The sequence below is a fragment of the Pleurodeles waltl genome, chromosome 1_2 (assembly GCF_031143425.1).
Source record: "Pleurodeles waltl isolate 20211129_DDA chromosome 1_2, aPleWal1.hap1.20221129, whole genome shotgun sequence".
NCBI classification, from domain to species: domain Eukaryota; kingdom Metazoa; phylum Chordata; class Amphibia; order Caudata; family Salamandridae; genus Pleurodeles; species Pleurodeles waltl.
Window position 1 is genome coordinate 508,667,034 of NC_090437.1, and position 23,961 is coordinate 508,690,994.

At 46.7% G+C, this 23,961-nt stretch overlaps 1 protein-coding gene across 5 annotated transcripts in view; it reads left to right on the top strand.

The window, feature by feature from the left end:
- The window catches only part of CENPE (centromere protein E), a 1,295,748-nt gene that overhangs the window by 1,018,704 nt on the left and 253,083 nt on the right, over window positions 1-23,961 (top strand). For 4 of the 5 annotated variants that reach the window (XM_069241483.1, XM_069241509.1, XM_069241518.1 and 1 more), the window contains one exon: window positions 1,686-1,841. The exons of the other annotated variant lie outside the window; for it this stretch is intronic. In XM_069241483.1, the coding sequence (XP_069097584.1) occupies window positions 1,686-1,841 (156 nt within the window). The remainder of the gene's footprint in view (window positions 1-1,685; window positions 1,842-23,961) is intronic. 5 annotated transcript variants of the gene reach the window in all.

Below are 23,961 nucleotides of genomic sequence, written 5' to 3' on the forward strand. Positions count from 1 at the left end.
ATATAAAACAAATAAAATAATTGCCCAGTAATATAAAAGGTTGGAGAGTCCCACAAAGCATTCTAGGACAAATCATTGTAATAGAGTAGTAAGTCAGTGGGAGATTTATTCATACAAATACACTTCCCCAAGCACTTGAACCATAGCTTACAATGGCAGACTAAGTAAGTATTAAAGATGTGATAATAAAGGTACAATAATACCATAATGAACAACTTGCTGTGACCATCACCTTGGTACCAAAAGAGAGCAATGCAACATTTTGTTCCTAGAGGTAAGGATAAACAGTCAGTCCTTTGTAGTAAAACTATAGGGATCGTTTATAGTTAGTTACGAACTTGACAGTATCCAATAGTGAAAGCCTAATAAAGATTGCATGTTATACTGTATGCAAAAATGATAAAATCTTCATATCACTGCAACTCCAACCGAAAAAAAAAAAAACTCATGTTATCTTGTCATAGCTTGCAGTATTGTGTACCATAAGTAGCTCATCACATTTAAGGACAGTTTTCTGAAGAAAGTCAATCGGGGAATGGAATCTCTTCTATCTCTCCACACGGAAAGGAGCTGTGTGATTGCTATGTTCATACTGTACTGAGTAAGCAGGGAACAGGTTCTCCTATGGTTGTACAGTCAATATTGGAGGAAAGCCTTGTATGGCAAGTGCGTGAAGGAAAGGTCTATCAAACACCAAGCAATAAAGAGCACAATAGCGTCCCACTTAAATATGGCCCCCAAAACGAATGGGCATCTGCCAGACAGCTACCTAGGCACCCTTCAACAAGCAGTACTACATTGAATCCTAGATCCTCCTCGAGACATTTTGTTTACTTGGTTATGCAAGACTTCCTGGTGTGAAGTCTACTCCACAAACCTTCCATTTGTAGGTGCTGCTTTTGTATTTCTTCAAATGGCGAGGCATCTGCTGTAATAAATATCCATTTTAAGAAAGTCACTTTCCTTGGTTAATGGTCTTGCTGGTGGATTCACCTGACCCTCCCTTTCTGTGGAGTGGACGTTTAGGTATTAAAAAGGTTCCATGTTGCATTCTGCCCACTGATACAGTTTTCAGTCCGTTACGAATGCTCAGCATCTTAGGTTACTGAAAGCTTTATTGTAAACTGAAGTAAGCATGCATGAGTGGAACCTATGTCTAAGTCCGTGTCTTGGAGGTGGGATGAGGCCCTACGGAGTCTGATGGCACCACCTTACAGCTCTTAGGAGTAATTGTTGGAAAAGAGCCTGGTTTGTGACGGAAATCAAAAGGTGGGTAATCTAGTTGGAGAATCCAGCATTGTCGAAAGTAAGTTACTTGTTCTTCTGTGGTATGATTGGATATATACTCAACCGTATTGGCATCCCATGTAGCATGTTCTTTTGAACAGACACCTATGGATATGTGTTTACCTGCTTGCTTAATGGCTCATTGTGACACCATGTTTAAGATCAATGCTTTGACTGTATAGCAAACGTGTTGTAGTCACATATCAAGCTTATGGCTTTATTAGAAAACTACTGCGGTGTTGGATGACGTTACATTGTGTTCCCCTTTTTTTTGAAAGGGGACGTGTTATGAATTGGTCAAGATAACTATATTTTTCGTATGCCCTGCTATATAGCGACTAGTTGTCTTCTCATGTGTAAAACTTTGTTGATGTTTTACGTGTTTCAATTTTTTATAGTTTGAGATTGAGTTGAAAAACGCCAAGGTAGAAGTTCTACTTGTTCAACAAAAACTAGAAGAGGTAAACACACTTCTAGCCGAAAAAGAAAGCAGAGTCACTGGCCTTTTGAATCAGTTATCATCTCAAGATCATCTTTTAAGCCAGCACAGTCAGGTATTGTCATTTGTACTTTCACTTTGCAGAAGCTATTGTGTGAAATAGAGGAGGGCTATGTTGAATTCAGTTTTTCGAGACTAAGGGAGTGGTGATATTAAACCAAATTGAGTTCATACCCTCCCATTTCTCATAACAGTAACTGACTATTCCAATCAGTAGCCAAGGCCTAACAAGTGTCCTTGTTGGAGCTAGTTGTGTTCAGTGATTTCTATCAAGAGGCTTACACAAATTGCATGCTGCACTACTTGTCCCGCAGGTCAAGTTCTTTTTCTGTCTTGTAAGTCGTCATCTACCTTTGTGGAAATGTCACATGGGAAGTATTCATTTGTCCATAGTTCCTGCTGTATTCCTTTTATAGGGTAAACCCAGTATAGTATGGGTGGATACATTTACTTTGATATTCATTTTTCCTACCTCTTAACACTAATTATTAAATGTCTCTCTTGTATGCGAGTGTTGCCACCTTTATACTAGTATACACCATAATGCTAATATGTAATAATCCTGGAAGTAAAGTTTTAAAACCTGCCTCAGCACGTCTCTGCTCCTGCCCCACCACACTGAACAATATGGTGCCCTTAGATTGGGTAATAAGCAGCTTTTAAATATAACGGCAACAAAGGATGGTTCCTTTAAGTGCTTTTAATTTGTTAAGGAATGGCTTCTAACTTCACTCTTTTAGTGTAAGCAAAAACCAGACAAATATCCTTTGTTTCACATAGGAATCGTTGCTTGCATTTTTCCTTTAACACTTTGCACTGTTTCTCAATGAAACTTTGATTTAAGGTACTTGATGGCTCACCTAGTTATTTTAATGCCACACTCATTTCTTAAAATGGGGTTAGAGTGTGAAGCCTTCCATCTCTTGAAGTGTCCATCTACAGTGACCTGTTTTGCCATATTTCTTGACTCCATAATTTGAGCTCAAGAAGGACCATGTGCCATCACAATGTAATTTAGTTTGAATGGAAAATCAAGGCAGTTGGTTGCAGCTCATTGGCATAATCAGAAACGATGAGCAGTTTCAAAACCTGCTTCTCTAGTAGGGATTTCGATGTATAGTCATAAGTACTGAATAGTGTCACCCATGTGCTGGGACCACTGAGCACTTTTTCACAATATATTTTAAGTACAAATGTTCAACTGATGGCCTGCGGAGTCACTTGAGAGAAAGGTTATTATGCAACCTATAGAAGCAGGCTACAATGGCCCAGTTACTCATCTTGTACTTAAAAAAGGGGCCAGGAGATTATATATGTATCCAATTTCATGTTGTTTTTGTAAAAACGTCCTAAATATATTTCTCAAACCATATTTTGGTAAATAGGAGAGATGAAGTAAGGAAGGGCAGTGTAGCCCCATGGGCTGCCATTATGGGTGAAAATAGAGGCTGTATCTTTTAAGAACCCAGAGACCACCAGTGTAGGACGCTGGCTCAGTATATGGTGTGCACCTATAGGTGAGGCACCATGTATTGAGTCCAGGCAACCCATAGTGATAGTGTAGGCTGCTATAGATAAACGGAGCTTGCATAATGGTAGCTGTGGAGAGCAGCTAAGGCTTATCCAGGAGGGTGTAAAGCCATTGCAAATAACATATAGGTAAGTCAGTGATGAACACACAGGAAAGAACCACACCAGTGTTAGAAAAATGTTATACTTATTGTAACACACACTCTAGAACTAACTTTTTTTTTTTATATCTCCTAGCCTGAGATATGAACACAGAAAAATATACTTAGCACCAGGTAAGTAAAGACATAAATTAACATGGGCCCCTATGGGAAAGGCAAACCATATAATAAAAACAAGCATTTGCAATGCACTAGGGTCTCGCATTTGTCAGAGTTACAGCTATTCACAGTTGTAAACTCCCAACCGGATTTTTCTTTTATTAAAAGAAAAAAACAGCGCGATCGCACTGCTACAGTTCACACGTAATACCATCGGCAAAAGTACAGTTATGAACGTAATCGGCAAAAGTGCAATCAACTGGTCGATAGTATGCGAAGCGCTCTACTTCTTCCCAGCAAGATCGCGCTGCGAAAATAGAGAAAAAGTAGTCCACAAACCCAGCGAGCCTCGCATGTTTTCTGTACTTGGTGGCTGCGCTCGAGGAGGGCTAACCACCAGAAAAGGCATGACGTATGCATGCCTTCCACTAATCAAAGGAAGCGGATTCTAACAGGCAAGCCAACTTGCCAATGAAAGACACTGACGTGACGTCGACGGGCTCCTAGCCCTTTTCTAATACCTAAAGCGTCTCGCTAGCGATACGCATGCGCGAGCACATGCGACGCAGGCTCGACCCTAAAAATGGGATGCGGAAATCACTTTCAACCCACACTACCACCCAAGGACCCTTAGGACTGGAAAGTAATAAAGCCTCAAAGGTAAGTAGGTAGGATTCTTCAGTCGCCCATGTGCAGAGTTGTAACCCCGGCTCAGTGCCCATAAGATAACATGGGGAAGTTGCAACTGGAGTTTTCATGTTTTAGGACCCTTCCCAGAGGACCCTAAGGAAACCTGTTGGGACAAGGGCGGTTGGATGGTGCCCCCAATTGTGGATATCCAGAACAGTGGAGTACCTACACCAGGGAGCCCAGGTGTATAGGGGTGAAGTTTTGTCAGAACCTCCCGTTGAAGTCAATGGGGACCTTGGTTGTCCAGCTGCTGTTGTGACCTGTGGGCCAGGTTGGTGGAACCCAGGCATGGATTCCTGGAGAAGAGGACCTAAGAAAAGACAGGACAGTCCAGACCACCTAGAGGTGCCCAGGCAGTGCAGGAGGGCATTGCCCATCTTTCTCAGAGATGCTTTCCTGTAGGACAGTGCACAAAAGTGCAGCTGTGGAGTCCAGATGATGCAGGTAGATCCCAGGAGTCGTCCACAAGTTGTTCCATGCAAGTCATCGAATTGTAGAGGGGACAATGGTCTGCAGGACCACCACCAAGCCTTAGCAAATGCAGGGAAGCGTTGCACGGCATTTGCTGGATTTGTGGGGACCAGCAAGGCCCAGGTGGCCCAACCTTGCCCGGTAGGTCAGTGCAGCCCTCAGCAAGCAGGAGAACCAGCAGGAGTTGTTGGAGCCCCCATCAGGAGCCTCTGGCAGCCAGCACAGAGAGGCCCTAACAGTACAGCAAAGAGGGGTGCCCACGTTGCAGGAGTTGCAGAGAGGATGTTGTCATTGGAACTGGAGAGTGCTGGCGGCTGGGGCTTCTTTGAGCTAAAAGGTCTTCGGGCAGAAGAGCCAACAAGCCTTAGCAACGGCAAACCGATGCGGTGCACAGGGGTTCCAGCCAAGCAGTTCCAGCGAGGGACCATAGACTTCTCAGTGGCAAGGAGGATAGGTCAGACCTATGGAGAGCCATAGAACTACCATCTATGTTGTAGAGCCTCCAAGAGTCCACTGGACAGCAGGATCCACAAGCCAGTTGTCGTTGAAGTGCCTGTGGATGCAGGGGAGTGGCTCCTTCACTCTAAGGGAGATTCCTTCTTACTTTCCTGAGTGCAAGCAGAGTCCCTGTGACTCTGGAGGATGCACGGCCACGAGGTTTCTGAATTCTTTGCAGAACTTGGAAACAAAGTTGCAGTAGGAGTCCTCCTACTGGTTACAGTCTTGCTCTTGGTTCCAGCGAAGAACAGCAGCGCTTCCGGTGTCCAGTTTGCAGAGGAGACTTGCAGACAATTCCTGAACTCTTGCAGATTAATCTAAGTTCCCACCCTCAGGGGAGCCCTTAAGTAACCCAGGAAGGGAGTTGGACATTTCTACAGTGACCCACCTTTTAGAGGGAGTCAGAGACGTCAACCAGCTGGACGAACCAGTAACATGCTCTCAGGGGGCCTCTGCTCACCTTATTTTCACTGTGGCAAAATCTGTCACCTCTGTCCTACAGGAAATATTTAGTTCTGCCTTTGCCTGCCAAAGTTAAGGTCAGTAGCAGTGGGGCAAAACAGTGTCTGGGATCAGCAGCAGCACGGGCTGGCATGCAGACCCTGCAAGGCTGTACAGGCTGATATGGCGAATCCCCTAGTGAACCCTCAGTGTAGATGGGATCATGCAGCCAGCACTGGAATCGTTGTAGTTGCATAATTCCAACATGTTTGATACAAAACATTCCTAGGTTTGGTAAAGCCATTATGTAGTTTGTGTTGGGCAGTGTCCACTATACCTTAAAATGGCTGTCCTTCACTTACAAAACCCAGGGAATGGAGTCTGGGGTTTGTAGGGGCACCTCTGCTCATGCAGGGGTGCCCTTACACTGAGAACCATGCACCCTGCCCTTGTGCTGATGGGTCTACCATAGGTGTGACTTACAGGGTCAGAGTGCAATGACCACGATATAAGGCAACCCTTTTATGTTGGGTGAAACGTGCATGCAGCATTTCACACAGGCTGCACAGGCAGGCCTGTAGTCACAGTTTGCATGGGCCCCATTGATGGCACAATGCATGCTGCAGCCCGTGGGGGGGGGGGGGGGGAGGGACCCCGTTATACCAGTGCCCTGGGTACCTATTTACCATATACTAGGGACTTACATGGGTGCACCAGTATGCCAATTGTGGAGTGCACAAGGGTCCAAGGTAACCAAATTTGGAGGAAGAGTACATAATCACTGGGGTCTTAGTTACCAGGATCCCAGTGAAAAAAATCTAAGCACACTTATAGCAGGCAAAAAGTGGGGGTAACCATGCCAAAAAGAGGGTATTCTCCTACAGGCTGCAGTATTGCAGACCTTCCGACCCACAGATTATAGTTTGCAACTCTTTGTCCGATGGAATTGTGAAAGTAGGAGTAGTGGTGTGTTGATTCCGTGCAGCCACTATAACAACAGTCTGGTGTTGGATCTATACGGTGGAAGGCCGGGTTCTGTTCTGGTGGACGGTACATCTTCTGAAGCCCTTGCCTTTTCTTCCAGGACAGTACCCTTGTGCACCACAACCAGGACTCTTGTAGCTACCAAGGCTTGTTTGCTCCTCCTCCAAGGGATCCTCAGGCTCTGTGTTGCCCCGGCCTCCAGCGCTACTTCTTGCAAAGCAGGGTCTCCTGCCTGCTGCTCCAGCGACATGGGATTCCTCTCAGGTGTACTGAGTGGGCCTCACCCCAACTGCTGTTCCTACTGCCTGTGGGGGCTGCCTCCTCTTTCTGTGACACTACTCACTGCTGAGGGTCACCCGGACTCCCCACTTTGGGTCGAGTCCACTGGGCCTTGCTGGTCCTCTTCAGCCTTGCAAAACTTCTTCTCCATCTCTTGCATTTGCCAAGGCTTGTTGGTGGTGTTCCAGCACCACTAACTGACTGCATCTCGACCACCGACGTGAGACACCACTTGCATCACTCCTGGGACTTCTCTTCATCTCCAGTGCTGCACTGCTGGCCTTCTTTGTCCACCATCGACCTGGTCCTGCATCCACAGAAGTGTGGGTAGTGGCTCCTGCCACAACCGGACACTCCAACACTAACTGGGCTTGCTCATCTTCCTTTGCAGGTCCTTTCCTGTCAGAAGCCACATTTGGGTTCTTACACTCTTGGCTAGGTCTTGCATAATCCTTTTCCAAAGTCCTATAGGTTTTGGGGAAAACCAGGTACTTATCTCTCCTCTCCTGGTCACTCAGTTACTCACGTCTTGGGGTTCCTGGTTCCTCCAGCTCCCTTATACTGATTCTACATCCTTGGGTGGGGGGCTGCCTTTCACAGTCCACTTTCTTAGTATATGGTTTGGCCCGCCCCTAGGGCCTTCATTGTTTACCTATACTTTTGCCAATGCTTATTGCTTTTGATGGTCTTTACTGATTGCTAATGTGTATATAATAGTGTTTTACTTACCTCTAGTAGGGGGACTGCCTTTCCAGTATTCGAACATTTGTGTTACCATAATGAAGTATCTTTACTTTTGTAACACTGTGGTTCTTTCATGTGTGAGGGTGTTGTGTGACTATAGCAGTATTGCATGAACTTCGCATGTCTCCTAGATAAGTCTTTGCTAATCATCCACAGCTACCTATAGAGAGCCCTGGCTTCCTAGACACTGCCTACACTTCACTGATAGGGGATTCCTGGACCTGGCATAAACTGAATTGCAACAGCCCAGGGACCCCCGGTCCCTGCTCTGGCACTAAACTGGACAAAGAAAAGGAGAGTTATCACTCCCCTGTCAATCACCACACCCTCCTCCAGGTGGTCACTCGATTCTGGCATCTTAAAACCAAGATATACAGAGGTCCCTGGGAGCATCTGAGTGGTCAGGACAGGCAGGTGATGTCAGTGAAACATTTCCCCAGCAGTGCGTCCTCTGGAGTCAGCGAGACTTCAGCATGCACCAAGAAGGAATTTCCCTTGGCGTGAAGTCACTCCCCTGCATCTGCAGACACCTACAGCAACGAAATCTGCCAACCTAGATCTGCTCTCCTCTGGAACTGCGTGGATCCTGCATCACAGGTTGTGGTCTGAAGTGGTCCCCTCGGTCCTCTGCCTGCTGTCCAACTTGGGAGACAATGAGCCTGTTCTTCTCCTTGCAGGACAATAACCCTGTGCACCGCGACTCATCTAGCAGCCAAGGCTTGTTGTCTCCTGCTCCAAGGGATCTTCAGGCTCCGATTAGCCCAGGCCCACCCCCAACCCAAGCACTTCATCTGTGCAAGGGCAGTCTCTCCTCTGCTGCTCCAGCAACGTGGGACTCCTCTCCAGCTGTGCTAATTGTGCCTCACTGCAACTTCCTGTGGGTGGGGGACTTTACTTCGCCTTCCACTATTTTAGTATATGGTTTGGTCCTCCCCTAGGGCCTTAGCTATTTTCTACTATTCTTGCCAATGCTGGTGCTTTTCTATACTAAGTTCTGATTGCTTTTGTGTAGATATATAATGTGTACTTACTTCTGGTGGAGGAGGGGGGTGGGAGGACTGGCTGCAAGTAATCTAGTTCAGTGTTACCATAATAAAGTACCTTTATTTTTGCAACACTGTGTAGTTCCTTTCAGGTGTGATAAGCTACTGTGTGACTGCTGTGTGTAGGAGGCTGGCCTGGTTTGTAGTGGGTACCTTGGGTACTTACACCTTATATCTGGTCCAGTTATCTCTTATTAGTGAAATGTAGTAGTGGTCTAGCAGCTTAGGCAGATAGAGGTAGTTATAGCAGAGCAGCTTAGGCTGAACTAGGAGACATGCAAAGCTCATGCAATACCACTTATAGTTACACAGTATTTATACACAACTAAAGACGATACTCTGTGTTACCAAAAATAAAGGTAGTTTATTTAGGTGACACAGTACCAAAAATATCTTAGAGGCATTACTCCTTCTGGAGGTAAGTACTATACACAATATATACACTAGACACCAAAATAAGGCACTAATTAGACATAGGATAGTGCAAACAATAGGAAATGCTATAGAATGCAATGGGAGAAAATAGGTCTAGGGGCAACACAAACCATATATTAAGAAAGTGGAATGTGAATCACAAATTCCCCCCTAGACAAGTGTAATGTGTGCAGAATCGCTGGGAGAGTAAGAATACAGTAAAGGTAAGTAAATTACCCCACCCCTAAGCCCAGAGAAGCAGGAGTAAAGTACTGCAAGTTTGCTTAGGACACACTACAACTCGTGATTGGAATTTTGCAGCAGCCAACCAAGTCTGCAAAGAACAACTGCTGGATTCCTGGACCTGAAGACCTGCAAAGAAAGGGGACCAAGTCCAGAAGTCGACAGAAGTTCCAGGACGGACAGAAGCCCCTGCCAACCCAGAAGAGGGTGCAAAAGAAGAGTCCCCGGTTGGACGAAGACTGTAGAAATGCACCCTAGGAAGATGCCAGCGGGTTCCAGCATAATGCAAAGAATGTCACATGTCGTGAAGATGGATGCAGGCGAGTTTAGGCGCTGGATTCCCCCGACAAGCCTAGACTCCAGCAAAGTTGCGTTTTGCATCAACTAGGCGCTATCTGGACCCAGGAGGGACCTGGAGGCCTCCACTGTGTGAGGAGGAAGATGGGGCTCACAGCACTCCAGAGAGCCCTCATAGGCACCAGATAGCACCCACGGGTGTCCCAGGAAACGGGGACAAAGGAGGTGCAAAATGCGGTTGGTGCAGCACTACAAAGGAAGGTCCCACACCGCCGGATATCAACTCAGCGAGTTGAGCGTCACAGGATAGAGTGCTGGGAACCTGGGCCAGGCTGTGGTGAAGGAATTTTGCAGAGAGTGCACCGAGGCCTCAGGAGGTGAAGACGACACGGTGCACAGGGGTACTGTCGTTCTGGGGGAAGGCAAGTTCTTACCGCCTCCAAATTGTGACAGCAGGACCTCAGGACTGTCTGTGTCGATGGGGTCCACCCTCTGTGTTCCAAGGAGCATGCTTGTCGCTGTGAGAGGAGTCCAAGAGAACTGGTCGTCGACTTAGAAGGGGCCTGCGTGAGCAGGGGAGTGACACCATCACCCCACAGGAGATTTCTTCGGCCCTTCTGGTGCAGGGTGAAGACAGGGCGTCCTCCGAGCCTGCACTCCGTGGAAGCTGTTGCAGTTGCTGGCTGGAGCTGAAGTTGCAGAGGAAAAGTATCCCTTCTGGATACTTTGTTGCTGTTAGGTTCCTGGAGCAGGCTGCGGTTGATCCGAGGATGAAGTAGTAGTTGCAGAGGATTCCTGCTGGAAACTTGCAAGTAGAATCTGAAGAGAACCCACAGAAGAGACCCTAAATAGCCCTGAGAGGGGGATTGGCTACCTTATCAGTTAAGGACCTATCAGGAGGGGGTCTCTGACGTCACCTGCTGGCACTGGCCACTCAGAGCCCTCCAGAGTGCCCCCACACCTTGCAAAGCAAGATGGCTGATGTCTGGGACACACTGGAGGATCTCTGGGCACCACCCCTAGGGTGGTGATGGACAGGGGAATGGTCACTCCCCTATCCTTTGTCCAGTTTCGCACCAGAGCAGGGGACAGGGGGTCCCTGAATCGGTGTAGACTGGCTTATGCAAGGAGAGCACCATCTGTGCCCTTCAAAGCATTTCCAGAGGCTGGGGGAGGCTACCCCTCCTCAGCCTGTAACACCGATTTCCAAAGGGAGAGGGTGTCACACCCTGCTCCCAAAGGAAATGCTTTGTTCTGCCTTCCTGGGACTGAGCTGCTCAGACCCTAGGAGGGCAGAACCCTGTCTGAGAGGTGGCAGCAGCTGTAGCTGCAGTGCAAGCCTCAGAGAGCTGGTTTGGCAGTACTGGGAGTCCATAGTGGAGCCCCCAGGATGCATGGCATTGGCTCCCCAATACCAGATTGGAAATAATGGGGGGGGGGGGGGGGGGGATGGGCAATTCCATGATCTTAGACACCCTGCATGGCCATATTCGGAGTTACTATTGTGAAGCTTAAATATATTGACCTATATGTAGTGCACACGTGTAATGGTGCCCCAGCACTCACAAAGTCCTGGGAAATGGCCCTGAACTATGGGGGGCACCTTTGCTAGTGCAAGGGTGCTGTCACACTTAGTAACATTGCACCTAACCTTCAGCAGGTGAAGGTTAGACATATATGTGACTTTTAAGTTACTTAGGTGCAGTGAAAAATGGCTCTGAAATAACGTGTGCGTTATTTCACGCAGGCTCCAGAGGCAGTCCTGTGAAAGGGTTTGTCTGAGCTCCTTATAGGTGGCAAAAGTAATGTTGCAGCCCATAAGGATCTCCTGAACCCCAGTGAATTGAAAAGCAGAGAGAGCATAAGCACTGAGATTCTGATTAGCGGCGCCTCAGTGACAGTCAAGCACTACAGAGAAACACACATTAGACTAGCAGGATCCCAGTGAGACAGGCAAATCACACTGACATAGGTTTTTATCTATGAGCACTGGGGTCCTGGCTAACAGGATCCAAGTGAGACAGCAAAAACGAACTGACACACACTCAGACACAGGCCAAAAGTGGGGGTAGCCATACTAGAAGGAGGCTAATTTCTCACACTGTGGTATTGCAAGTTCTTTGCACTCCTCCTAGATAACCCTTGACTGCTCATCCACATCTACCTCTAGAGACCCCCGGCTTCATAGAGACTTCTCTCCATTCACTAATAGGGATTGCCTGTACCTGGTTTAAGGTGCCGTTTAAGGTGCCACCACTGTAGGTGTTCACCACACACCAGGCCAGCTTCCTACACAGCCACCACAGTGAAGGATGCAACCGCCACTGCGTTATTAGGCAGATAGGACCAAGCCCTCTGGGAAACACTCCAACAATTCATGGAGTACCTTCCTAAAGACAAGAGAGAGGACTTCAATAAAATTTTCACTGAAGGCCTAATGGTTTCCAGTCAAGTCATTAGCGCAGCAGCAGATTCCATTCTACTGGCGGCACACAAATACTACCACAGTGTCTCTCTGTGACAGCATTCTTGGCTTCACCTTACCTCTCAAGCCAGAATCACAACAGAGAATTTTCAATTTACCTTTTTATTTTCCGGTACCACTCTTTGGCACTCACACCGATACTGAAATGGTGAGGGTGAGGGTGGAGATGGAGATGGAGTTGCTAAAACCCATTAGCTTAGAGAAACCTAAAGAGCCAAGAAAATCTTTCATGCCATTCCAATGCCGTTACTCTTCAAAGAGGGTTCAACCCCTTCATTGGTATCAGGGTTGTGAGAGAGGGCCTCTTTTTCTCCTGGTTGCCCCCTGCCTCCCCACCACCCCCCCCCCCCCCCCCCCCAACTCCCAACGTTTTGCCTGATGTTGATATGTCCTAGAAATTGTATTGCCCAGGGCCCCTGCTAACCAGGTTCCCTGGGCCAGAGCTCTCTCCCTAAAATCTGTTGTGATGTATTGGCACTATTGGATAAACCCTTAGCTACCACTATAATTCCCTAGTAAGTGGGTACCTATGTACCCAGGCCATTGGGTGCTAGGGGTAAGCCCCTGAGGGCAGCAGCACTGAGTATGCCACCCTCCGGGGGTATGCATCCAGATGCACCCACCACTGCCATTGAAGGCTCAGTATTCTGGTGCAAACCTAAAACACAAACTCAACATGGCACACTACATGTGTGCCCTGTACACCATACACTGCATTCACTATGGGTAAGACACCCTTCTGGCAGACCTCACAGCCCTAAGGCAGGGTGCTCTATATTATATGTGAGGGCACAGCTGCTCAGCAGTATGCCTTCACTGTGTCCTTGCCAAACCTGGGCCATGGTGAGTGAACAGAGCAGCAATTTTAATACATGTGCTAGACACTGGTCAACATGAGTTTCCCAGCTACATAATGGCCACTCTCAACCTTGGGTTGTTTGGTATCAAACAACTCAGAATGATAAATCCAAACTGGTGCCTGTCTTGGATTCATTCCTTAATGTACACAGGGGCCACCTTAGAGGTGCCCTCTGCAAAAGCTAACAATCCTGCCATGGTTGCTGACTTGTCCTATCCAGCTGCCACCTCCAGCTATCCAATATTCAAATCTTGAGGGAGAACCCTGCCTCTTCAGTATGTAAGACAATGAGCTAACACCCCTCCCGCAGGAATGTGCACTGTCCTGCCCTTGAAACTTGACCCTCAAGCCTGCTGCTACCAGTAGCTGGCCTCCCCCTATGCCAACACCCACTTTTGGCGGGAGCAAAGGTGGGAACCTAACAAAGGGTAGGATGAGTGTCCTCACATGGCATGCACCACCCCTAATGTGTTGCCTGCGAGGTCGACCTCTATTTCATTTTCCCCCATCTTGGATGGAAGAGAAATAGCCAGTTAGGTTTAGGGTAGTGACTCTTCCCACAGGAAGTGGTCACTGTAGTGGGTGTAGCCACCCAAAGGTTTGTGTCCCAGTAGACACTACCAGGTTCCCCCTAAATCACCCACTAAATTCAGTATGGAGTGGGCATCTGTAGGAGGCTAGCCTGGCTTATAGTGGGTACCTTGTGGTACTTAAACCCTCTGCCAGGTCCAGTTATCCCTTATTAGTAGAATAGAGGTGTTTCTAGCAGCTTAGGCTGATAGAAGGTAGCTATGGCAAAGCAGCTTAGGTTGAACTAGGAGACATGCAAAGCTCCTACTATACCACTTATATAGCACAATATCATAAGAAAACACAATACTCAGAGTTACTAAAAATAAAGGTACTTTATTTTTATGACAATATGCCAAAAGTATCTCAGTGGGTACCCTCAGTTAGAAGGTATGTAATATACACGAGTCATATGTACATCCTGTGCCAGGGTGCCCACACACTAAGTAACTTGGCACCCAACCTTCAGCATTTGAAGGTTAGACATATAGGTGACTTATAAGTTACTTATGTGCAGTGAAATATGGCTGTGAAATAACGTGGACGTTATTTCACTCAGGCTGCAGTGGCAGGCCTGTGTAAGAATTGCCTGAGCTCCCCATGGGTGGCAAAAGAAATGCTGCAGCCCATAGGGATCTCCTGGAACCCCAATACCCTGGGTACCCAAGTACCATATATGAGGGAATTATGTGGGTGTACCAGTGTGGCAATGAGAATTGGTAAATATAGTCACTAGCCTGCAGTGACAATTTTAAAAGCAGAGAGAGCATAAACACTGAGGTTCTGGTTAGCAGAGCCTCAGTGATACAGTTAGGCACCACACTGGGAAAACATATAGGCCACAAACGTATGAGCACTGGGGTCCTGGCTAGCAGGATCCCAGTGACACATAACAAACACACTGACAACATAGGGTTTTCACTATGAGCACTGGGCCCTGGCTAGCAGGATCTCAGTGAGACAGTGAAAACACCCTGACATATACTCACAAACAGGCCAAAAGTGGGGGTAACAAGGCTAGAAAGAGGCTACCTTCCTACATTGCAGCCTTCCCAGTCCCCTATGTTGGGCCCACCACATGCATTCTGTAATGAGTCGTTTGTTCCACCGTAAAAGGTATTTTATTTAATACTTTGCCAGCATGATGTAAGAACCACCTCCATGTTGTCAGTATGTTTGAGATGTATCACTGGGATCCTGCTAGCCAGGACCCCAGTGCTCATACGTTTGTGGCCTATATGTGTTCCCTGTGTGGTGCCTAACTGTATCACTGAGGCTCTGCTAACCAGAACCTCAGTGTTTATGCTCCCTCTGCTTTTAAAATTGTCACTGCAGGCTAGTGACTAATTTTACCAATTCTGATTGGCACACTGGAACAACCTTATAATTCCCTAGTATATGGTACCTAGGTACCCAGGGTATTGAGGTTCCAGGAGATCCCTATGGGCTGCAGCTTTTCTTTTGCCACCCATAGGGAGCTCAGACAATTTTTACACAGGACTGCCACTGCAGCCTGAGTGAAATAACGTCCACGTTATTTCACAGCCATTTTACACTGCACTTAAGTAACTTATAAGTCACCTATATGTCTAACCCTCACTTAGTGAAGGTTAGGTGCAAAGTAACTTAGTGTGTGGGCACCCTGGCACTAGCCAAGGTGCCCCCACATTGTTCAGAGCAATTTCCCCGGACTTTGTGAGTGCGGAGACACCATTACACATGTGCACTACATATAGGTCAATACCTATATGTAGCATCACCATGGTAACTCCGAACATGGTCATGTAACATGTCTAGGATCATGGAATTGTCACCCCAATGCCATTCTGGTATTGGGGGGACAATCCCATGCATCCCCCGGGTCTCCAGCATAGAGCCCGGGTACTGCCAAACTAACTTTCCGGGGTTTTCTCTGCAGCTACCGCTGCTGCCAACCCTCAGACAGGTTTCTGCCCCCCTGGGGCCTGGGCAGCCCAGTCCCAGGAAGGCAGAACAAAGGATTTCCTCTGAGAGAGGGTGTTACAACCTCTCCCTTTGGAAATAGGTGTGAAGGGTCTGAGAGGAGTAGCCTCTCCTGGCCTCTGGAAATGCTTTGAAGGGCAAGGATGGTGTCCTCCTTGCATAAGCCATTTTACACCGGTTCAGGGATCCCCCCAGCCCTGCTCTGGCGCGAAACTGGACAAAGGAAAGGGGAGTGACCACTCTCCTGAGCAGCACTTCCCAGGGGAGGTGCCCAGAGCTCCTCCAGTGTGTCCCAGACCTCTGCCATCTTGGATGCAGAGGTGTGAGGGCACAATGGACAGCTCTGAGTGGCCAGTGCCAGTAGGTGACGTCAGAGACCCCTCCTGATAGGTGCTTACCTTTCTTTGTAGCCAATCCTTCTCTGAGGGCTATTAAGGGTCTCTCCTGTGGGTATCTCACCAGATAACAAATGCAAGAGCTCACCAGAGTTCCTCTTCACTTCCCTCTTTGACTTCTGCCAAGGATTGACCGCTGACTGCTCCAGGACGCCTGCAAAACCGCAACAAAGTAGCAAGAAGACCATCAGCGCAACATTGTAGCGCCTCATCCTGACGGCTTTTTCGACTGTTTCCTGGTGGTGCATGCTCTTAGTGTTGTCTGTCTTCACCCTGCACTGGAAGCCAAGAAGAAATCTCCTGTGAGTCGATGGAATCTTCCCCCTGCCAACAAAGGCACCAAACTTCTGCATCACGGGTCCACTGGGTCCCCTCTCATCCTGACGAGCGTGGTCCCTGGAACACAGGAGCTGGATCCAAGTGTCCCCGACAGTCTAGTGGCCCTTTTGTCCAAAGTTGGTGGAGGTAAGTCCTTGCCTCCCCACGCCAGACAGTAATCTTGTATACTGCGTGAAATGCAGCTACTCAGGCTTCTGTGCACTTTTGCAAGACTTCCTTCGTGCACAGCCTAGACCAGGTCCCCAGCACTCTGTCCTGCATTTCCCAACTCGCTGAGTTGGACTCCGACTTCGTGGGACCCTCTTTTGTTGTGCTGAGTCGACCGTCGTGCGCGGATCTTCTGAACACCTGTTCAGGTGCTTCTGTGGGTGCTGCCTGCTTCTGCATGGGCTGTCCGTGTTGCTGAGCACCCCCTCTGTCTCCTCTTCCAAGGGGTGACCTCCTGGTCCTTCCTGGGCCCTGGCAGCACCCAAATTCCTCAACAGAGGCTCTTGCAGCTAGCAAGGCTTGTTTGCGGTCTTTCTGCGTGGAGCAACTCTGCATCCTCCAGCACACCGTGGGACATCTTCTGACCAAAGGAGAAGTTCCTGACACCTTCTGTTGTTGCAGAATCTTCAGCTTCTTCCACCCGGAGGCAGCACTTCTGCACCTTCATCCGGGGTTTAGTGGGCTCCTGCCCTCCCTGGACACTTGTGTGACTTTTGGACTTGGCCCCCTTCCCTTGCAGGTCCTCAGGTCCAGGAATCCATCTTCAGTGCTTTTCAGTCAGTTGTTGTCTTTGCAGAATCCCCTATCTCGACTTCACTGTCTTTCTGGGGTAGTAGGGTAACTTTACTCCTACTTTTCAGGGTCTACGGGTGGGGTATCGTGGACACCCTTAGTGTTTTCTTACACTCCCAGCGACCCTTTACACACTACCCTAAGCCTGGGGTCCATTTCTGTGGTTTGCATTCTACTTTTGGAGTATATGGTTTGTGTTGCCCCAGGCCTATTGTCTCCTATTGCATTTTATTGTATTCCTCACTGTTTGCACTACTTTTCTAACTGTTGCTTACCTGATTTTGGTTGTGTGTGTATACTTTGTGTATATTACTTACCTCCTAGGGGAGTATATCCTCTGAGATACTTTTGGCATATTGTCAGTAAAATAAAGTACCTTTTATTTTTAGTAACTCTTGAGTATTGTGTTTTCTTATGATCTAGTACTAAGTGATATAAGTGGTATAGTAGAAGCTTTGCATGTCTCCTAGCTCAGCCTAAGCTGCTCTGCTATAGCTACCTCTATCAGCCTAAGCTGCTAGAACACCTCTAATCTACTAATAAGGGATAACTGGACCTGGCACAAGGTGTTGGTACCATATAGTACCCACTATAAGCCAGGCCAGCCTCCTACACCCCCTTATAGTTCTGCACTGCCATTTGTATTGCCCCTTCCACCATGCGATTCACTCGCTCCACTATTCCATTCCCCTGAGGGTTATACAATGACATACACACGTGTTTGATGCCATTTCCTCCTAAGAAATTTTTCATCTCCACTGATGTGAGTTGTGTTCCATTGTGCGTCACCAGAAGACCCGGGTTCCCTTCACTTCTAAACACCTTTTGAGTGTTCCAACTATGCATTCTGTAGTCACATGCCTCACAAACTCCACCGTGACCCACCTTGAGTTCACATCAACCATCACCACAGCAAAACACTCATTCTCGTTCACATAATGCATAGGCCCGATTATGTCCAAACATCGCTTCTTCCACGGGCCTCCTTCACTTATACACCTCATGCCCTCATTAGTTGCTCTCAATCTCTTCTCACTCTCCTTACACATGTTACTCTTCTACCCATTTGTTCACTCATTGATCCATACCAGGCCACCAAAACTTCTCCTTTAATCTTTTTTTAGTAACCGTCTGCCCTAAATGGCCTTCATGTGGCAACATCACTAATCTTGTTTTCACTCCATCAGGTGGTATTAACCTCTCACCATGCATGATCGTGTTTCCATCCTCCCCAATTGTCAATTCTTCTTGCTGTGTCACAAAAGGGCGTGCCCTCACCTTTCATTCACTCACGCTTCCACACTTTGCAAATGCTCTTCCTCACTTCCTGAAATATTTCATCCTTACTGACAGCTGTCTCCCATTCTTCTTGTGTAATAGCTGTGAAATCCCCTTCCAATGCGTCTTCCACCACAACAGAAACTACTTCATCATTAGCCTGTTGTTTACCCATAGTTTCTAAAGGTAACCGAGACATGCAGTCAGCTTGTACACTTTTCCAGCCTGCCACGTATTCTATCGCGCAACAATATTCTTGAAGATGAGTTGCTAATCTAACTAACCTCGCTGATAACTTGTTTGTTCCACCTGGTCGCAACACACATAAAAGTTTCTTGTGAACGGTGTGCAATGTAAAATATACACCCCAAACATTAGTGCGAAAATATTCCACACCCAAAGCTTCCTTTTCAATTAATGTATAGTTATGTTCAGTTTGACTTAAGAACCTCAATTCAAACGCTACTGGCTTCTCTACCTTATTTCTGTACTGAGATAATACTGCTCCTAGCCCACGTGCACTTGCATTCACTGTAATTACTGTCCTGCATTTTGGCTCCAAAGGCGTAAGAATCTATGCATTCACAAAGTTCTTAATGCCGCTAAAGACTTGCTCTTGTTCACTTCCCCACCGAAATTCTCTGCCCTTCCTCAATAACTCCCTTAATGCCTCAGTCTTTTCAGCAAAATCGTTCACAAGCTTTGAATGATATTCTACTAATCCCATAAAGGACCTAGTTGATCTTTCCCCACAGGTGTGGAAGCTTCCCTTATTGACTTAACCAAATTCTCCTTGGGACTAAGTCCTTGCCCTGAAATGGTATACCCTAAATACTCTATTTCCTCCACCAAAAATTGGCATTTCCCTTTACTCAGTCAAACTTGCCTCTCTGAAAATTTCCAGCACTCTCAAGTACTATTGAGCTCTTTCTTTGTAGCTCCATAAATCAGTACGTCATCCTGGAAAAACCTTACATACGGAACTCCTTCCAACAAGACGTTAATCAGCCATTCGAAAACTGATGACAAAACCCAAATGGTAGCCTTGTAAATTGAAACACACCTTCTATGTTGATAAAGGCAGTTAAATTCTTTGAACTTTTATGCAACTTAATTTGGTGCTGCGCAGACTTGAGATCTAATCTGGAAAAATACTTTGCCCCTTTCAACTGCAACACCATCTCTAAAATATTAGGTAACAGAAAACTGTCCAATTTCATAGCCTGGGTCAAAGACCTGAGGTCCACACAAAATCTTAAGCGCCCATCACTCTTCTTCATTATAACCACCTGAGAAAACCACTCTGAGGCCTCCACTGGCTAAATTATACCTTGCATTTCCTTTAGCATCTCTCTCACCTCACTCCTTACAGCTATTGACACCCTCCGCACACTATGACTCAGAGGTATCTTCCCACTCTTCATTTTAATCTCGTGCACATAACCCTATAACATACCAGTGCAGTTTTCAAATACTCCCCCAAATTTTTGTAATATGCTATCCACATCCTTATATTCCTGTACCACCAAAACTTGTTTAACTTATCTGGGGTCCAGTATAATCCGTAAATCATATTGCCGCACTCACCCTAAAATGGCTGGGCTATAATTTGATACGTACACTTTACCTTCTGAGGTCCTCCCTCTGAATTCAAGTGATGCGTACATTAAACCCACTATGTGATATTTGCTCCCTCATAACACTTCAATTTGACATCACTGACTTGTAACATTACTTCAGGTCGTACCTTGTTGAAGACCCTGGCTAGTACAATAGAATACATTGAGCCAGGATCTACCATCAACTCAATGTCTTTCCCATTGATTTTAAAAATAGCCTTTGGCCTGATAATTTACAAACAGTCTCTAACCTCAACGCAGAGCACCCTGTCTGGCACTGACTCCATGTCCTCTACATACACTACTTTACTACGTGACAAGTCTTTACGCACACTTACGAGTAGCCCCTCCTACCACATCTTCTACAGTCCTTATCATGAGCAAAACACCCCCTAAAATCAGCCACATTAAACTCCCAGATCTGTAACAACCTTTGAAATTTGACTTGATATTATTTCTTTGCCTTTTGTTGCTACTGCACTTTTGTTACTCTCCTCTTTCGTTGACTTAGCATGTGAATCTTTCTTAGAAACCGTGTTGACTTCTTCATTGTGAGACAACTGTCTCTGTTCCAATTTCTGCATCTCCTTCAAACATAGATCTGCCGCCTCAATAACTTTAGCTATTCCAATAGCCTCCTGTAAAGTCAGATTTCTAGCTGTCCACAGCAACATTGAACATTCAACTGATCTCTAATCATCTGGTCAGTCATATACCCAAAATCACATTTTAATGCAAGTTCTCTCAAATGTGTCACAAACTGGTCAATTGACTCCTCCTCTTTCTGTGGTTGTGTGTAGAACTTGTCTCTGCATGACAATATTGACTTCTTTGCCAAAATGTTTCCAATCTCTTCCTAGCTTCCAGACACAGATTCTCTATTCCCTCTCCATCTGTGCCGCTTGCAACTGGTAAATATTTAAAATGTGTTGACCTTCCCTCCCTAACGCATTTATCAACAATGCCCTTTTCATTGATGGCCTAAATTGTTGTCCATCTATGGCCTCCAAATAATTCTCAAAATCCACTCTTCCCTTTCGATCTTTGGTGTTCCAGCCTGTTCTAGAAACATTGGAGGCAAACTTATGCCTTGCACACTTCAACTCACGCCTTCCATGTTACCAAAAAGGACCTGAATTCAAAGTCACACTTTACTTATAAATGGTGAATAACCAAGAACCTGCAGAGCTTAGTCCATATGCCAAATTTCACCTCCGTGCTCCAAACTGCTTTCTCCTTGATCTAATGAGCTCCCTTCAATTTCCTATTATTTACTAGTAGGTGTGCGTATCGCAGTTGATCAGGTAACACACATCTGTTTAAATGTCATGCCTCAGTGACTGCTGAAACAATGTAACGCAATTCCTTTTATTTAATTATAGCTCCTTAGGTGCGCAATACACGCAAAATGGTGGCCGGGGCTTCTGATGGGCCGTGTCGCATGATGTGAAATCTGCCTCACTTAAGATGGCGATAGACGATACAATGGGCCATGTCACGTGACGACGACTCCTCTCCGGCCCAAGACACGGGAGACGTCTCCAACAGTCTCTGCTCCCACCAAATAGCTCTGTAAGTTCTCTGATGCTCCTGGACCAGACCAGATGGTTCCGCACAGCCAGCAGCTCGTCTGACGCTGACGCACCGGAAGACACCCTGGCCTCCTCCACTGAAACGACGTAGTCCGGCCTCACCTACTCACTGCCACTCACTCTGAGTCTGGGTTCACTCCACACTTGGCTGGAGGGCAGCTCGTCGCCAAATTTGTAATGACGAGTAGTTTGTTCCACCGTAAAAGGTATTTTATTTAATATGTTGCCAGCATGAAGTAAGAACCACCAAACATCCATTATAACACATTCATAGACCACTGCCTGACATTTGTGTATTCTCATTCAACAACTAAAAGCCACATCTGACTTCTTTGCTGAGACTTCCTTTTAGAGGATCTGTTCAGGACACTGCTGTTCCAGGGACTTTCATCTGTCACAAAGAATCCAGGACATATGAGCTATGATCCCTTTGTTTCAGCCTCGTCCCTGGTTATCAATAAGAATGGCCCTAAGACTTCCTGGCCTGCTGTCCTCATGCATCCTGCTTGTCCATTTTGCCAGAAGACAATTGTGAGTTCTGCAGTGAGCTCTTTAGTCCGTGGGCTCAACACCAACTAAACTTGTTGGATGTCATCCAGGTTTTGGAGGAGACTGCAAAAGATCTACAGTGGTGACTGCTTAACCACAGCCTGGTCAGCTGCAGACCCCTCTCCCTTTTCCCACACAAATTTGACTGTGATGAGTGTGGGTCCCTGCTTCGCTAGAAAGGTCATCTAGGAGAGGTGGAGTTCAGAGGAAATTGGTCTCCAGTAGAAACCCAGCTCCACATAAATCTGTTGGAGCAGCTATCCATCTGCCTGTCATTGAAGGCCTTCCTGCCGTTTATCTAGCGGGTTGCAGGTTCTGATGGATAATACCATTGCCATATGGTATTGCAGCCTAATGGACTGAGCGGGGTCCTGGATCCTGTGCCAAGACGGGCTATGGCACAGGAGTTGACTGTAGCTGTCCACATGTCTCCCTGATCATGAACCACCTGGCATGATCTTTAAATGCCAGGGTGGATGAGATATGCCAGCAATAACTGGCAAATCACAAATGGCTGCTGCGTACCAAGGTGGCCAAGTGCATCTTCCAACAGGAGAGGGAGCCCAGGTTGCATATTTTTGCCACTGTAGAGAACGCATTGTCAAAACCTTTTCATGCTGGACTTTCCAAGACCACTTTGTCTAGGAGTCTAATTCAGTCTAGAATGGGGCATGGCACTCCTATACATCTTTCCGCCTCTACCTCTTCTGCTCACAGTTTAGGAGATGACCAGGATCGACTGGGTTCAAGTCATCCTAGAGGCTCTAGATTGGGTCAGAAGAATGTGGTACCCAGAACTTCTATGAGCGTCTGTCCTCTGGTCAGGCTACCATTTCAGGAGGATCTTCTGTTGCTGCAGCAGGGTTGTGTTCTATACCTGATTCGTGCACAATCTACACCTCCATGCTTGGAGATGGAGCCGCAGCAGTTTTTGGCCTTTTTGTATTTACAGGACCAACTGTCACTTGTGATGTACATCCCTCCTAAATAGTTTGGAATACTACAGTGGGATCTTAACTTGGTCCTGACTTTTCTTATGTGAAATACCCTTTGAGGCGATGCACACATTCCTGTTGCATCTCCTGACTCTAAAAACTGCCTTCCTCATTGTGATCACTTCGACTTGTTGCGTGCGTGAGATCCAGGTTTTTTTGGAGCAAACCCTCTACTCCAACATTTTCCAGACAAACTGGTGCTGATTGCCTAGGTGACCTTCTTGCTGAAAGATGTGACTTTTCATGGTGGGCAGTTCTTTGTTCTCGGTGTTCTACTCCCCTCGAAAGAGGAGAGTCTCCATTGCTCGGTCTCTAAAAGAGTTTTAATCTTTTACATCGATCACAACAAAGACAATCGGGTGTATAATAAGCTTTTGTGGAGTTCTCTGGGACAAAGTACAGTAAGCGAGTAAACAAAAGGACAAGGTGGATAGTCCTTTGCATTAAAATTTACTACGCATTTGCTAGAAGCAGTCTCCGGGAGTACTGAAGACTCATTCCACCGGGGCCAAGGCTGGAACCACTGCTTAATGCCGAGTACCTGTCTGTAACATCTGTCAGCCCACAACATAGGCTTTGATGCAAACATTCAAGAAGCACTGCTGTCTTGACAGGTAGGTCCAGAGGGAAGTGGTCAGTCCTGCAGGACTTTTTGGTCTGAGCCCACTCCATAGACTCTCCACCTTGGGAGGTACTCCTTTGCTATCTGTTCTAAAGGTGAGGAATCAGCTGTTAGAAGTATCTATCAGAAGTACTAGTTACTTATCTTTGATAACTTTTTTTTCCTGTGAATTCTCTAACCGCAGATTCCTCACTGCTCTCTCGCCTCCCCATTTGGTGGAGTGATCTCTTTAACAT